Source organism: Camelus bactrianus, chromosome 35, assembly GCF_048773025.1.
Source record: "Camelus bactrianus isolate YW-2024 breed Bactrian camel chromosome 35, ASM4877302v1, whole genome shotgun sequence".
NCBI lineage: Eukaryota > Metazoa > Chordata > Mammalia > Artiodactyla > Camelidae > Camelus > Camelus bactrianus.
In genome coordinates, this window is record NC_133573.1 from 20,754,765 (window position 1) to 20,772,518 (window position 17,754).

The window sequence follows — 17,754 nt, forward strand, 5'->3', positions numbered from 1 at the left end:
AGAAACTCAGTGTCTTCTGAAAGATACCTATTCCAGGTAACTAACTTCAGGTCACATAAATTTCAAGATCTTTGAGGGCCTGGGTAAGCTTACTGTGTGATGTACTACTATCTCACACTACAATATGTTAAAACATTAAAATGCATCCACATCTCCCGTTAAATATAATTTTCATAATAAAAAGTTTGGAAGCTTTGCACTTGAAATGACTTAGTTTGTACACCTGGAAATTCTTGCAAAATGAGAAAAAATTTTCAAATGTAACTTTAACATTAATAAAAACATTTAACATTAATTCTCAGATTTGCTTTTCATATTTTAGAGCCAATCTGATTTTTCAGATCTCAAATATCTTTCACAGAAATGTGAAAAGCACACAGATCCTAGACTTTGTGCTTGTAACATTTCAGGCAGACACACAGACTATTACGGACAGATGAAAATCTTTCCTACGATTTTTCTAGGAAAAAGAGATTTTATAGCTCTTTATAACCAATTCCAAGATATAGCAGCCTTTGATTTACAAAAGATTCCTTATGAATAACATTCTCGAAGCAATTAAGTTACACCTGTAGAAAGTTACTTGAGGTCATCTGATTTTCACTCAGGAATTTATTTTTCCCATTTCAGGACAGTGGTTTTGAGTGATTGCATATTGAAAAATACAGAGGCTGGAATAGATGAATCATACAGGATTACAGAGATGGAACTGGTCCTTGGCAACATTGTGGAGTGGGAAGCGTTTTGTTTGTTTTTCTCACCATATTGGGAATAACAGTTAATGGGGGAGAAAATATACAGCCAACATAGATCAGGGGCAGAGAGCCCCAGAGATTACCCTAAGGGTTTTTTTTTTAACTTTGTAAATTAAACATTTCACTTAAAATCAACATGATACAATTAAATTACCTTATTTTATTCTTTAAAGATTTGCTTTCCTTTAAAGCTATAGAGATGTCAAGGGAAGAAAGTGAATCCCTTTGACTTTTTGAAGCAAATAAAGTCTGTTTTCTTTGACTATTTTACCACTTGCCCATTGGTGTTTTTTTATTTTGCTAAAAATTACATCACATAAAATTTACCATTTTAAATCATTTTAAGTGTACAATTCTACGTCTACTGTACACTTAACAAAGGTATTACATTTCATTACAGAGAATTTGGAAAACAAGGAAGGGCACATGGAATTTTTTTAAAAAAATCACTCAGAAATAAGCTCAAGGAGATCATCACTATTTCTATGTAGTTCCATTTTTGTGTGTTTTCTATGCTGATTTTTACCTTCCTACCTGGATTTCTATCCCTTATTCTCAACTTCCCTTCATGGGACCATTTTCTTACTAAATTCTTAAATTAATGGACAAGTTCATGAAATCCCAGTCTCCATTTGTTGCTTCAGTCATCATCAATGGATCAATATGTCATTTAAAATATTTTAAAATCCACTATAGCCAGTCCCCTATTGTTGAGCATTGGTTTCCAGTTTTCTAGAATTGTGGACAGGCTGCAAACGAACATCCCTAGACATAAAATTTCCATCTACCTCTGCAGCATCTGTCTCTAGCAGTAAAATAACTGGTTGAAAAGGTATGAACTTCATGGCACTACACATGAAAGCAAATCTGCTTTGAATGTGCACCGTCTTGATTCTTGGAAAGGAATCTTTTCACAAGTTTACTGACCTTCCTCCTGAACGTCCAGCCTATGTGATCTTAAACGTTTTCTAATGAGATTTATTTTGAGGATAAAGGATAGAGCAATTGGGGACCCACTTTTTGAGCTGCTCACTGTGAAGTAACAGAATCTTAGACCCTAAGATCCCCACTCCAGACCTCAGTTTTGTCACCTGTTTAAATAGGAGACGGTTGGGACACTTATATAAGAAATCCATCAGAACCCCCCTTCTAACACTGCAGGTGTTGGGCAGGGACCCACAGGCCCTCACAATGTGTCCTCCCAGTCGCCCCAGATGTCCCTACCCAGACGGGGAGGGGGCACCTTCTCCTTCCCGAAGTTTTCCTGGGGCCTCTCCAAACCGCGGGGACAGCGGCGCAGCCGCCCGCCTGCTTTACCTGCCGGGAAATGCCGCCCCACAGTCTCTGCTCAGACCTGACGAACCGCAACCGCCGCCCCGGCGCGCGCCTCCTGGTCCACTGTTGTGCCCGGTTGCTAGGCGACAGCGGGCCGCGCCTGCGCGCGCCTCCGCCAGGGAAGCGCGCGCTCCGCGGTCCGCAGTGTCCATTGTCCTGTCAGGGAGACACAGGTACCCGCAGATCCGTGTGCATCCCTGTTTCTAAGTCCTGGGCTTTAGGGCAGGATAGACACTGGGAATCCTCCCCTTCTGGTCGTTGAGGGCCCGCCCTAGTGACAACTGTAAATCAGCAGGCAGTGCAGCCTCAGCGTTCGCCTCAGCAAACTCAGTGCAGGTGACTCCCAAGTCATCACTTTCTGCCCGTTCTCCGCTGAGGTGCCGGCCGGCATCGCCACCTTTCCATGCACAAAGGTGTCCAGTCTGTTCCCACAGAACTTACCATGTCCCTTCAAAACCTATTCCTCTTACACCTTTCTTTCCTGTTTCTGCCCTTCTTCCCAAAAGCATGGAACATCTGTTTACCTTCCTCCTCCTCCACCCTCAACTCCAGTCAGCATTTAGTCATTGGCCCTCCACTTTTTGTCCCCTGTTTCTTCCCTCTCTTAAATTTTTACTGTCACCCTGCTCCAGGTCGTCATCTTTGGCCTTCTCAGTGATGACTTCTGTTTCTCCCTCCTTCCATTTCTTCCTTTTACCGCAGATCCACCTTCCAGAAATTACTGCTCTAGACAGGTCATTCCCATACACAAACTTCAGTGGCTTCCTAAAATGAAGTCTAAAGCCATTCGCCCTGCGCCTGTTCTATCTGTGCCAGCCCGCCGCTCCCCCACAACACAAGCCCCAGCCAAATTACTCTTCCCCTAGATTTTCCCCTGCTTTTCTCTAGATTCTCGCTCACTCTGTTCCTTTAGCATTTCGTCTATCCCACAAATATTTTTTAAGCATCTACCATTTGCCAGGTCATGTACAACTTGTACAGCTCCTGGAATATTCTTTCATTTCTGCTTATGGAAGCCCTGCTCAAATGCCATCTTCACAAAATGCTCTTTAACTTTAACAAAAAATCTCTCCCTTTCCTGATTTCCTCTCACACTTTCTGAACTCCGTCTCGTCTCTGTTCCTGTGCGTTCCCCAGTCCTAAGAGTGTTGGGTGCTTCTTATATACAATTGCTTCTTTCATATCCTTGTATGTCCTCTTCTCACCTTTTAAATTACCTGATAAACAGCTTTATACATTGTTAACAATTCCTTAAATAAAATTGTCTGTGGTTAAATGACGTGTGATTTCTGTCTCCTGATTGGACCTTGAATAATACACGCCAGTATCTTTAGCCAGTCTCTCTCTTCCTTTCAGTATGCAAATACAATGAAGTCTCTTGTTTGCCTCATAAAAAACAAAAACAAAAACAAACTCCTTTGAATCTGTATCTCCTTCTGGCTATCATTCTATTTTTCCCTTTCTCTTCTTGACCATGAATTTCCCCCAAAGTAGCCTGCATTTGATACTTCCACATTATTAACCTACACTTACTCTTCAAACCATAGTTTGATCCTCCCGCTAAAACTGCCCAAATCCATCGTCTACTACTTAGTGTTCATCTTTCTTGACATCACTGCTGCCAGTAACTCTCTTGATGATACCTCATTCTTGACACACCTTCCTTGCTTTGCTTGGTACCACTTACTTTTGATACTCCTACTTTCCTGACCATTATTTAAGGTCTTTTCTGTACAGTCTTAAATGTTGATATTTCCCAGTGATCTGTCCCTGGTTCTCTTGCTGTATTTGTATGCTTTTCCAGGGTGATCTTACTTATTTTTGTGACTTCAAATGCCATATATATATATATATATATGTATATATGTATATGTATATGTGTGTGTGTGTATATATATATCTTCCCACCAGACTCCAATACTGAGCTGTAGACTCATATATCATTTTTATGGAAAGCTCCACCTGAAGGTCCACGTTACCCACCTAAATTCATCATCTTCCCAATATAAACATGTTTGTCTATTTATCAAGGGCTACCACCACTCACCTAGATACCCAAGCATGAAGTCTGACAGTCATCGTAGACCTGCTGTCCTTCATATGCAGTTATCTGGATTCCCTTAAAAGTCTCCTGAATTTATTCTCACTTTTCCATTCCCATAGCCCAGGTGCAGAATATCACCATCCTTGGCTTGATTTCATTGAACAAGTGTTCTGACAGGCCTCCCATCCTCTAGCTTTCTCCTGCTTCAGTCCGTCTTCTCCAAGATGACCCAAGTAATCTTTGTCATTTTTCTCTCTCTCTGCTGGTTGCCAGTTACTCCACCACATACATGATGAAATGCAAAAAGAGTCTTAAATTTGCATTCAAGACCTTGTTCCAGGTGACTCCTCTCTACTGCGATAACTTCTCTAATCACTTTTTTAAAAATTAGCAAACTTCTCATAGTTCTCCAGGGACACCATGATGTTTTATGCCCTTCACTCTCCTAATCAGCCTGAAAACTTATCTATTTGTCTTTCAAAATTTATTTTAATCATGATTTCCTCCAGAAAGTCTTAATTGGCTTTTCCAAACATAGTGAACATTTCTCATTTTGTGCCATCAGTGTACCTTATACCTGCTCTGTTTCTGCTTTCCTCACATGATATTGTAATTTACTTATGTGTGCATCTCTGCACCTAAATATCCTTCAAATAACTATTATTTGTTGAGTGCTTATTATGAGCCAGGCACTTGTGAACTTATTGAAATGTATCATTAACCCCCCACTGTAACCCTATAAGGTACACATGAAAAAACTGGCATAAGTAATTGGCAGTAAATGGCAGAGCCAGGACTTGAACTGTGGTCAGCTTGATTGTCATAGCCATGTTCTGATCCAACACATCATACAAGCACATTCTGAAAATACAGTGTCATAACAAATTGTAAAGAATTTTCATGAAATAATTAAAATGGCTCTTTTTATTCTTTTTTTTCCCCTGCAGACTTAGTCTTTACTGCACATGTCTAGTTTTGAGGTCCTATTTATACAGTTGGATGAGTTTTGACAAATGTTGACAGCTGTGTGACCACTACCACAATTAAGATATAGAACATTTCCATCATCCCAAATTCCCCTCATGGCCCCTTTGAAGTTGGATCTCTCCTTCCATCCCACTTCCCTGGGCACAACTGACCTATTTTCTCTCCCTTTAATTTTGCATTTTTGTGAATATCTTATCTATGGAACCACACAATACACAACCTTTTCTGTCTGGCTTCTTCAGCTTAGCATAAAGCTTTTGAGACTTGTTCATGGCATTGCGTGTATCAATAGTTTGTTTCTCTCTATTGCTGAGTAGGATTGCACTGCACGGATGTACAACATCCATTCGCTGGTTGATGGACATTTGGGTTCTTTCCAGCTTTGGACTGTTATAAATAAATCTGCTCTGAACAGTTATACACAGGTTTTTGTGTGAACATATGTTTCTCCTTCCTTGGGAAGATACCCAAGAGTGTGATTTCTGGGTCTTATGCCATGTGTATGTTTGATGTTATGAGAACTTGCCAAACTGTTTTCCAAAGGAATTATACTATTTTTGCATTCCTGTCAGCAGTGAGTCAGAGATTCAATCCCTCTATATATCCTACAACACTTGATATTGTCAGGCCTTCTAGTTTTAGTCACTCTATTGGGTGCATAGTGGTATCTCCTTCTGGTTTTAATTTGCATTTCCTCCGTGACTTATGGTGATGAGCTGATTCTCTGTACTTGTTAACCATTTCTCTACCTTCTTTTGTGAAATATCTATTCAAATATTTTTTCTACTTTTAACTGGGCTGTTTGTCTTATTTTTGAGTTGTAAGAATTTGCTATATATTCTGGATACAGGTCATTTGTCATATATATAATTTGAATTTTTTTTCCTGCTCTAGTTCATTATAATGGAAAATGAAATTTAGAGACCATAATCTAAACACTAAGGTTGCTTATTGCTACTAGGTTGGTCATTCCTTCTAGGTCTCTCAGAAGCCTGGTGAAGCTCTGAATTCAACACACATTATAAATCAGAAATCTACAGATCCAGACTGCGGTTATAAGAGATATCACTGTGTGGCAGTCATAGGCAACCTCTGGTTCTCTAGCTGTGGCTTCTACTGGGACTTAAAATCCTCCTTTTCTGTCTCAGAACTACTAAATATAATTCGAATTAATTCACCCCTCTACATCCCTTGAAGTCCACCATACTGTACTATGGCAATCAGTCTGTCAAAACTGTCTCCAATAGGTAATTCTTTCTAGGACACCACAGGTGACTCCTCATAAGACATCCTCTCAAAGTAAGGAAATCTTCACTGTTTTCAAATTCAGTCAGATCAAACAACCAGTCCAAAGTTTACATCTTTGAGCCTCTGAGATCAGTAACCACTGCTGGTTTCAATTACTGTGTCACTTGAAGTTCCACTGCAGACAACAAAATCTGTTCTGGTTAGCAGGGAATTAGAGATTTATAACATTGCTGCAAACACTGGAGAAACAGGTTCTGGGCTAAACTTTTGGAGATGGCTTTCAAAACAATACTGCAGAGCATAATTCACAATAGCATGACATGAAAACAACGTTAAGTGTCCATTGACAGATGACTGGATAAAGAAAATGTGTATCTATATACAAATGGAAGATTATTCAGCCATAAAAAAGAAGGGACTCCTGCCATTTATGACAGTGATGATGGGCCTGAGGGCATGATGTTAAGTAAAATAAGTCAGACAGAGAAAGACAAATACGGTATGATCTCACTTATATGTGGAATCTAAAAGCATCAAACTCATAGAAACAGAGTAGAATGATGGTTGCCAGGGGCTGAAGGGTCAGGGGAAATGGGAAGATGTTGGTCAGAAGGTATACATTTTTAGTTATAAGATGAGTAAGTTCCAGGGATGTAATGTACAGTATGGTGATTATAGTTAACACTGCTGTATTGTACACTTACAAGTTATTACAAGAGTTGAGCTTTAGTCTTCTCACCAGAACAGTGATCACAATGACAGATGCTGGTTATGTGGGGTGAAGGGTATACCAGATACCAACCTTATTGTGGTAATCATTTTTCAATACATATATATCAAATCATCACTGTGTACACCTTAAACTTATACAATGTTATATGTAAATTTTATGTCAATACAGCTGGGGGAAAAATACTGCAGAAATGGCCAAACAAGCCAAGGAGTCAGGAGGCTTAAGTCACTTTTGTGCAGAATAATGAGGATTATCTCAAATTAGCATTTATAGTCTCCATTTGTTCTTTTCCTCCTCAACGGTTTTTTTTTTTTTTTGGTCATGGAAAAGTTATGAAGTGAAGCAGAAGTAGCTAACAAATCAGGCCAGCTCCACTCCACACAATGTATGCCTTAAAGAGAAAAAGATTTGTACTTCTTAGACCAACTGCAAGTTCAAAATAAAAATTGAAGTTCTCTTATGAAATTAGTTACACCTGTATGAAATTAAGCTCAGTTTCATAGCTAAAGCCAAGAAACACACACACACACACACACTCATACACATACACACACTCACACGGTTGCAAAATCATTCAGTTTGACAGCTTCTGTGGAAATTGTCTATGTTTGGGACCAGCAAGGAAAAGATGTCATTTTTGAATAGCACCATAAGTAGATGCATTTCTGGCATGTGCAGTGCCTTCAAGATAACACTAATTTAGAAGATAGTTAAATCAAAAAATGATTGATGAATTTACAGAGATTATAAAACATGTCCAGTGAATAGATCTGGTCACACAACCTAAAGATAAATGTTTCAAAAAAAAATTGTTTATTCAGCAAAGAGGTACCAAAACAAAGACCTTAGGATAAGATATCTAAAGTGCTGAATGAATATGTGGAAATAAATAAGATATATTAGGAACAATGCTTAAATGTGTCTTTTGATGCTTTAATTGCAGGTGAAAGAGTTTACATCAGTAGTTTGTTCCCAAAATCCTATCAGTGAAAAACTCAGTGTTTTTATTACAGAAAAATGTTGGTGTAAACGGTTCTCCACAGATCTATATTGCACAGTAAATGATAGTCTTAACATGGTGAATCCAAGACACAGTAGTCATCCCTGTTTACAGCTTTATGCAAAAATTAAGACCCAAAAAACACTCTGCCAATTGGTACCAAAGAGGATGACCAGCGAAAATTTTCTCAAGAGTTTCTGAGGTTAAAAGAATTGAAATTTTGAGTGCAAGTGTGGGTATAAATAATTCTTTGCAAATTTGAAGTTTGGCTTGTTGGCTTAAAAAAAATGTGTTAACTAATATTCTGAGCATCTTAATGAACGTGGTCCAAAATTGGAAGGCCCACAGGAATTATAATAATGTGTACTGCTAACATTAATGAATTCAAAGAAAAAAATCACCACTGATGTTTAGCAGGTGTTAAAATTAGAATACTAAAAAATTAGTAAGACCAGCAGAGCAATATGTTTATGCTAGAATAAAAACTTGGTTAAAAACTGGAAGTACTTAATTTGAAAACATTTTAAAAAATTCAGTATCTATTCATTATCACAAAATATTTCAGTGCTGCACTTGGCAAAGTTAAGAGAGTTTTTATGCCTAAAAATTATAAACCTATGAAGTAAAAATTTGCAAAATTAAAGATCAAATTATCTGATAAAGGGTAAGAAAGTAGTTCTCATTCATTAAAGGAAAAGTGACAGTCTGTTATTTGCCACCTCTACTTGTGTAAATGTGGTTGCTGATCAAGGTAACTGTGAAGAGCATGAAAGATTCTGATCAGGAATTACATCCAGCAGTTTCAACCTGCAAATCAGGTGTGGGGGTATGTGTGCGTGTGTGTAAAATATTTACAAAAACAAATTCAACTTTTCTTTCTTTTTTTCACATTTAACCTAATTTTATTCATTCTTGCCTTGGGATGGGGAATAGATCATTCAGTAAAAACCTACAGTACAAACAAAATATGTCTTATCATTTACAACTTCAGACTACAATAACAATGTACCTTAATTACTTCCATGCACACAAGTCTAACATTACAGGTTTGCTTTTTTTTTTTAAATAAACACAATTAAGTCTTCTAGGAGCATTTTATAAGAAAGTAATTCCTAATTTTTCTTTGTAGATAGATCAAGCATCTCCAAAATATAAATTCCTATACACAGTGAGAGCTTTACTTAAAATGAATATTTAAGTAAATTAAGTATGTGGACAGCCTTAGGACAAGCTGCATTACATATTCAGCTAAGTAGGAAACAAACCATAGGGCCAAGTGGAAAAAATGTATTTCCAAAAAGTTTCAAAAACTAAGTTAACATTTTATAATTAAATACAGAAAATATACTGATTTGATAAAATAAATAAGGTGTAATGTAGTAATACTTCACTATAAAGAATGCATACCAGGACATTTATAAACTGTGAGTGACTCTTATTAAGAATAGGCTACTATATTAAACGATGGTGAAATAGAAGTGCCTATTGTGAAGCACTATGGCTAGTTCAACTTTTCATTTAAACATGTGAGGCTAGTTTATTTGTAAATGTTTTATGAATAGTATTTAATATATTTCTACTAATTTTTATTTTCCTTATCTTAAATGTGCAATATAAAGAAAAGTTAGTATTTTTTTTTTCACCTAGCCCCATGTTGACTTTTTAAGTCCCTCCCAGTTCATCTCAGTGTGACTTGTACATATTATCATTTTCTGAATGTGCCATGTGGTGGAGAAGTTTGAGAACCACTGATCTAAAGTCTTTTGCTGACCAGCCACTTGTTGGATCTACAGGACTTTGTCCCCAGTGGTTCGAGTCCAGTAACTTGATATTATCCATACATACATGGAGAGATCATCAAACATGTCTGTTAAACAACATATAATGAGCACTAATCCCAGCTCCGCTGAATCAGTGTACTTTCTTTCCTGGTGTTAAGGTATTTGAGCAGCAAATTAACTATTGGGACATTGTGAGTGAATAGAAACTAGGGCTAGGGGAGGGGAGAGATCTCAATGGATTTTCTTGCCTTACCACAGGCAACAATTCTTTTTTGCCTGTACTAACCTTCAGACTCAGCGTCTTTCTCTTCTGGACCCTGTTGCAGTCTGTGTGGCTATTTCTATGGCTACAAGATGTTTCGTTGCCTCATATTATATATGTTTAAAAGTCAGTGTCCTTAGGTAATCTCACCATCACGCTCCACCCAAGTACTGTGGTTTTTGAAAACTAATTAAACCTCCTAACACTAACTCTCCCATGTGAACAGCTGCAGAGTCTCAGCACAACAAGCTTCATTTGATTCAATAGATGTGGTCCAGAAAATATGTTTTTGAAAAGAATTTTTGAAATCTAATTATACTTGAAGAACACTGAGAGTTCACTATTTAGAGGAATCTGAGGATGAATCACTTTATACAGAAAAAGAAAAGAGCCCTTCAGTAAAAGAAAGCAATTATCTATTATTTATCCACTTTATAAATCTAAATTTGCTTAAAATGAGGGGGTGCATCTGTATAATATTAGGTAATTTATCATAATAGGTTCCTTATAATGTATTCTTTGAATTCATTTCCATTCAGATTGAATTAGTCAGATGGTTGATTGTTGTAAATCAACTGAACTTGGCTGAAGATAAATAATAAAAATGTAAGACTTCTGTTTGTAATATTCACTTCAAGTGTTAGCGATGTGAGGAAAGCCAGAAATAGCGTGGTGACCTTTCACCTTTTCTAGAACATAAACACAGATAGTTTGCCAACATGTACTGTAAATAGTTGCTATTTTTCTCCACAGTCGACTGCCACAAGGCAGTTTCTTCCACCACATTGTGTTATTTAAAAGTTATCTGCTTTTTTGGCTGCTATTCAAGGGAGTTCTTTGCCTGTAAATCCTCTTTATCTCACGCTAGGGTGGAAGCAAAATCTTGGCACAATTTCAGTGCATTTGTCTTGTTGTACCAGGGGAGAAAAAAAAATAAGGGGCCCCAGAGATTGATGCTGTTCTGCAAATGGTCATGAAACAGTGGGGAGCCCTGCTGGCTTTTCAAAAGGGTAATACTGCTAAGCACCCACTGTGAAACATAAGACCCCCTCACACGAAAGGCAGCCACACTATTAAAAAGATCATTGAAAAGCCTGAAAGATAGAGTTTCAAAGTAAACATTGCTCATTGTGTACTTGACTCCAGGCCTTTAAAATCAGCTTAACTCAGTGGACAGGGTCCATATGTAGCATGTTTACTGCTTACTCATTTAGCGCTTAGTCTGGTTTTTACATTCTTTGGACTCCAAACTCAGTTTCTGTAATTTGCACGGTGGAGGTACCTGCTTGTTTGCTAGAGGTTGGAGGCTTAAGAGGAAAGATAGGGTGCACCCCACTTAGCAAAAACCTGAGACAACTTATCCTTTTGAAATAACATCTCATCCTTTGAAGGGTGCCCCAGAATGGCTTCTGCCGCTGGCCAGCCCTCATGGAATGTGTAACCAATGCTTGTGGATAAAGAGTGAGAACTGCTGTCAGAGCAACCCTTGGACATGAGATATCACCTCACACCTGTTGGGATGTCTGTTATCAATAAAATAAGAGATAACAAATGCTGATGAGGATGTGGGGAAATGGGAACCCTTGTACACTGTTGGTGGGAATGTAAACTGGTACAGATACTGTGGAAAACAGTATGGAAGTTCCTCAAAAAGTTTAAAATAGAACTACCGTATAATCCAGCAGTCCCACTCCTGGATATGTATTCCAAGGAAATGAAATCATTATCTGTAGAGCTATCTGCACTCCTGTGATCACTGTAGCATTATTCACAGTAGCCAGCATACGGACACAACCTCAGGGTCCATCGACACATAAATGGATAAAGATGTGGTATCTGTACAATGGAATATTATTCAGGATAATAAAAAAAAGAAGGATAACTCCATTTGCCACCTGGAGGCATGAATGAATGAACCTGGAGGGCATGAAGCTAAGTGAAATGAAATAGGCTACACAGAGAAAGACAAATACTGCATGGTATCACTAATATGTGGAATAATTTTTTAAAAGATAAAATCATATAAAGAGAGTAGAAAAGTGGTTGCCAGAGACTGGGAGGGTGGGGGAAATAGGGAGAGGTTGGTAAACAGGTACAGACTTTCAGCTGTAAGATGAATAAGTCTGAAGATCTAATGTGTAACATGGCAACTATAGTTGGTAACACTGTATTGTATAATTGAAATTTGCTAAGAGAGTAGAATTTAAGCATTCTCACCAAGAAAAAAAGAAATGGTAAATATGAGAAGTGATGAATGTGTTCATCAGCTTGGTGGGAATCCTTTCATAATGTGTACATTTATCAAATCATCACAGTGTACACTTTTAATATATTACAGTTTTATTTGTCAGTTATACCTCAGTAAAACTGAAAGAAAGAATATCCATTCTAGCATGATTTTCAATTGCAAAGAAATAAAATTCATTTAGTAATAGGATAATATGCAGTTGTTAAAAAAAGAATGATGTATATGTATTGATTTGAAATAATCTCAAAAAGATACTAAGTTAAAAAGCAGGGTGCATAATAGCATGAATATTATGCTACAATTTGAGGAGAAAAACTAGAAGACACACAAGCAGGTGATAATAGTTGTCAAATCGAGGGGAAACAACTGGATGGTTTGAGCGCAGGGGCTGGAAGGAGACTTATTCTTTACGGGATAACACTGGATCCCTTTTGTGTAATGTGATTACATTAGCTATTTAAAGATAAGATAATTTATAAGTGGGAAATTAAAGCAAAAAGGAAAGAATAACAGGGAACGTGTCTGGGCAGCCCATACCCAGAATGTCCTGTCTGGCTTGACAAAATGGGTGGATCTGGAGTTTCTGGCCCCCTCCCAAAGGGACAGTCTGAGTTGACAGGATGCACAGCAAGCCCATTCCCTTCCTCTGAGGCCACCAATGCCAGTGTTCTCCTGCTCCAACCAGTGGAGGAAGAAGCTAGCTCCTTAGAAGCTTAGGCATTTCAGGTTTCCTGTGGGACGCGGTGGTGGCAGTTGGGTCGGAGGAGTGAGCAAATTTTGACTCATTTTTTCTGCTTGTTTTATCCTCCTTTTTTTTTTTTTTTTTCAGTAGAGGGCAGTTATGGGACACAAGAAGAAGCAGCAGCTGAAGCCGTAGTGCTGGTATAGAGATTGTAATAGAGATTTTGATGATGAGAATATCCTTATACAGCACCAAAAAGCAAAGCATTTTAAATGCTATATATGTCATAAGAAAGTGTATATAAGACCTGGCTTAGCTATTCATTGCATGCAGGTGCATAAAGAGACAATAGATGCTGTGCCAAATGTAATACCTGGGAGAACAGACATAGAACTGGAAATATATGATATGGAAGGTATTCCAGGAAAAGACATGGATGAAAGAAGAAGACTTCTTGAGCAAAAAACACAAGCAGAGAGCCAAAAAATGAACCAACAGGATGATTCTGATGAATATGATGATGATGACTCTGCAGCTTCAACTTCATTTCAACCACAGCCAGTTCAACCTCCGCAAGGTTATATCCCCACAGTGGCACAACCAGGACCACCACCAGTTCTGGGAGCACCAGGAATGCCCCCAGGCATACCTCCATTAATGCCAGGTGTTCCTCCTCTGATGCCAGGCACGCCACCAGTTATGCCAGGCATGCCACCTGGATTGCATCATCAGAGAAAATACACCCAGTCATTCTGGGGTGAAAACATAATGATGCCGATGGGTGGAATAATGTCACCTGGACCAGGAACACCACCTCTGATGCCGGATATGCCACCTCCTATTCCACGTCCTGGGATTTCTCCATTGACTCAAGCTCAGGCTCCACTGAACTCAAGTTCAGCACCAGGGATTCTTAACAGACCACCTGCGCCAACACCAACAGTTCCTGCTCCATAGCCTCCAGTTACTAAGCCTCTTTTCCCCAGTGCGGGACAGGCTCAGGCAGCTGTCCAAGGACCTGTCGGTACAGATTTCAAGCCCTTAAATAGTACCCCTGCAACAACTACAGAACCCCCATAGCCTACATTCCCTGCATGTACACAGTCTACAGCTTTGACCACTAGTACAACCAATAGCACTGCAGCTAAACCAGCAGCTTCAGTAACAAGTAAGCCTGCTACACTTATGACAACCAGTGCAACCAGTAAGTTGATCCATCCAGATGAGGATATATCACTGGAAAAGAGAGAGCAGTTACCTAAATATCAACGTAATCTTCCTTGACTAGGACAGGCTCCCACTGGTAATCCACTTGTTGGACCAACTAGAGGTACGATGCCACCACAGCCAGGCATCCCACAGCAGCAAGGAATGAGACCCCCAATGCCACTTCATGGTCAGTATGGTGGTCATCATCAAGGCATGCCAGGTTACCTTCCTGGTGCAATGCCTCTGTATGGGCAGGGACCATCAATGGTGCCCCCTTACCAAGGTGGGCCTCCTCGACCTCCGATGGGAATGAGACCTCCCGTAATGTCGCAAGGTGGCCATTACTAATCTCATTTCATCCAGTCTAACAGGTTTGGAGAGTAAACCTTTTCTCAACTTGTGCTGTTTAGATAGCCAAGCTTCGTCAATAAGGCTTCACTGTGACTTTAACACATATTATCTTCCCACATACCAGGAACAATCGGACATTTATTTCACATGGGAAAAATTATTTGGAATAATAAAGCAAGAACTTTTCCTGAAGTTGCAATTTATACCGTATGTCTTCTTTTTCATGTTTCATCTAGGTTTTTAGAAGTGAAGTATAGTAAATTTGGTTCATTATATTGTGAAGGTGCTGGGATTACATGAACATACCACCTTAATGAAGGCAAGTTCTGTAAGTTTACATTGCTATTTGTAAAGTTATACCTTCACAGCATTTCATATGCTGTTGGACTTCATGTCCCCAAACTAGCTTGGTGAGGGCTGTAACTGTCTCCAAGTACCTGTACATTGGAAGTGTGAATGTGTAACAATATTTAATGTATTTAGAGTTCCTCGTGTTGCAGGGTTTAAGAAATCTGACCCACCAAGGTCATGTGACTTTTCTTTACTGATAACTTCATTGAAATAAAATGAGAGAGAGAGAGAAAAAAAAAGAAGCTTAGGCATTTCAGAAACAACTCTATCCACGTATCTTCTTACCATTTAAAACAGTAAGGAACTCTAATGAGGGAATTCCTACATTATCAAAGATTATTCTTGTTTGTCCCCCTCTGTCTCAGGAGATGGGAGGAGATAAAAACTTATGAGCATTTTACTCATTCTCCATCACTGGAACTAGCATTAGTTCTTAATTAGACTAACAGTTTCAATACCATGCTGTTGTGATTACTGTAGCTCTGTGAGATTGTATGAAGTCTGGGAGGGTTATTCCTCCAGCTTCATTCTATTTTTCTTCAATATTGCTTTGGCAATTCTGGGTCTAGACTAATAGTTTCAAAAGCAAAATGTTGACACTGCCAAGAAGAGTCTTTTTTTTTTTTTTTTTTTTTTTTTTGCAGAGGGTAGGTAATTAGTTTTATTTATTTAGTTAGTTTTTCAATGGAGATACTGGGGATTGAACCCAGAACCTCATGCATGCTAAACATGTGCTCTACCACTGAGCTATACCCTCCCCCCAACCAAAAAGAGTCTATTGAAAAACTACATGTGATCACTTAAATTTATACCTCACCCCTCTGTTGAGGTTTTGGCCCATCATATATTTTATGAACTAACGCTAAGGCCCCCCTTTTCAGGAGTATATACTAAAGAACGTATCAATTAGGATATTTATACTGTGCTTTAGTTAAGTAAGGTATTTTATTTAAAAATTTGTTTCACAAATGTTTTCCATTTCAGTTCATCTGGATGATATGAACTGGTTTAGAAATAGATGTATTTACAAGAAGAGTTCACTGGTGGCCACAAAAATATTAGTTTGTTTTTTTTTAATGTAAACTCCATCAATAACTCACAGTTCTCAGTCTCAATAAACAGATATAAAAAGGATCAGAGGAGTGCAATAGGACAGGACAGCCCTGGGTTGAAGAGAGAAGGAAGAAGGTGTGGGCAGGCTCCAGGGAGCAGGCAATCCAAGCTGAATTTCCTGAAATGATTCATTTTAGCCTGATAGACAAAGAGCGGACCTCATTTCAGATAGAGGATATAATAGGAACAAAATACCTTTTGCAGACTGCAAGAAAGTTATCGTGACATGAGCTGACAGAGCCTGTAAGGAGGGGCAGGGACCTTATGCCCAAGAAGTTTATACAAAGCATATTCAGCTTTATCCATTACACTTTGGGAAACCACTTTATAAAATAAACCAACTATGGAGGCTCATAAAATTAAAATAGACCCATTTGCACCCAGGAAATTCTACACCCAGACAGATCATCATATCACCAGTAGGGTGGGGACACTTCCTTATTCCACCGGGATGTCCCTGGCAACCCTCTATGGAGAGGGATCACTAACAGAAATCAAGGTTGTCTCCGACAGTGACCTACTAGGTGATTAGGAACAGAAACTGCCCCTTCCTAAACATTGCCTGCCTCACTTCCCAGATTAAACCACCCTAAACTGAGATGGAGGTAAAAGCAGCCTGTACAAAATTTTAAAATAAAAAGGTTGTCACTGAGTGTTCCTGGAAGCATCCTTGTGCAGCACAGCACAGCACTGCTACACGGCTGGTCGGCTGGTCGGGATTTTGCCGCCTAAGATCTCTTTGCATCACCCGTTTGGGGGGAAGCTTGGTAATCCTGCAAGATAAGGAGGTGTCAGATCCTGCTGCTTTTGAAGGGCTTGTGAACTCTGCTAACCCAGACCTCACTGTGGATGGGTTTCCCTCTGCCTTAGCTCTGGCCTGGCTCTGAAAGAAAGGAAAGGGGCTCTGGCTCCTGGCTGCCGGGCGGGACCACTTGGCCTCTCTTCCCAGTGATAGATTGCAGCTGGTTTCCACTGACTTAACCAGGAATTAGTATTCTTCTGAGGCAGCCTCTTCCTCCTATTACCAAGACTTAGGCTCTGTATCTTACACAGTAACACCTCTTATTATGCTAGAAAAGAAGTTGCCTTCTAGCTGGGTCTGTTTGCGTTAAAACGTGCTCTCAGTGTAGCAGGAAGTATCTCGTTATGAGCCAAACAGGGAAGGTTACTTTTCTCGATGGGTTTTACTTTGATTTCCCAGTTCCTCCCTTGATGGTGGGGTGGAGGGCTAAGAGGAGGATCCCGGGTTGGGTTCTCCAAGAGGCAGTTGTGGTGATGGAGTCAGGAGTGTCAATGTTTTGTCATGACGTAGAAGTTACCAAGGAGAGGGGGAGGAAGCAGGATTGGGCAGAGGGGCTGTCAGACCACAGGGCAGGCAGGGCAGGGTCTCTGGCTCAGAAAGACAGAACTCTGGAGCAAAGATTGCCCTTCAAAGGGGTACCGCATTGGGCAGAAATGACTAGGTGCCTGATATATTGACGTGCTCATCACCAGCTAGGGGCCACCCCGAGAATGGTGCGATGTTGGCTGGAAAGCCGAGGCTGATCCTGTGAAGCCATCACCTGGATGACAGGTGCCCTGGAGGCTCTTCCAAAATGCAGTAAGCTCTGTGTGCATGAGAAATCTTTGTCATTTTTAGCCCCTGAGTTTTGAGA

At 39.4% G+C, this 17,754-nt stretch overlaps 1 protein-coding gene and 1 pseudogene across 4 annotated transcripts in view; one reads left to right on the forward strand and one right to left on the reverse strand.

Annotated features, from left to right (window-relative positions):
* The window catches only part of ARMC3 (armadillo repeat containing 3), a 74,440-nt gene extending 72,144 nt beyond the window's left edge, over window positions 1-2,296 (reverse strand). For 3 of the 4 annotated variants that reach the window (XM_074358088.1, XM_074358087.1, XM_074358090.1), the window contains exon 1: window positions 2,073-2,296. In XM_074358088.1, coding sequence (XP_074214189.1) covers window positions 2,073-2,242 — 170 coding nt within the window. In that variant the 5' untranslated portion in view covers window positions 2,243-2,296. Of the gene's footprint in view, window positions 1-1,979 lie in introns of all 4 variants that reach the window. The other variant, XM_045505022.2, reaches the window with a different exon arrangement.
* A 10,938-nt stretch (window positions 2,297-13,234) lies between these two features.
* Window positions 13,235-14,632, forward strand: LOC105079280 (BUB3-interacting and GLEBS motif-containing protein ZNF207 pseudogene; annotated as a pseudogene).
* The last annotated feature ends 3,122 nt before the right edge of the window (window positions 14,633-17,754 follow it).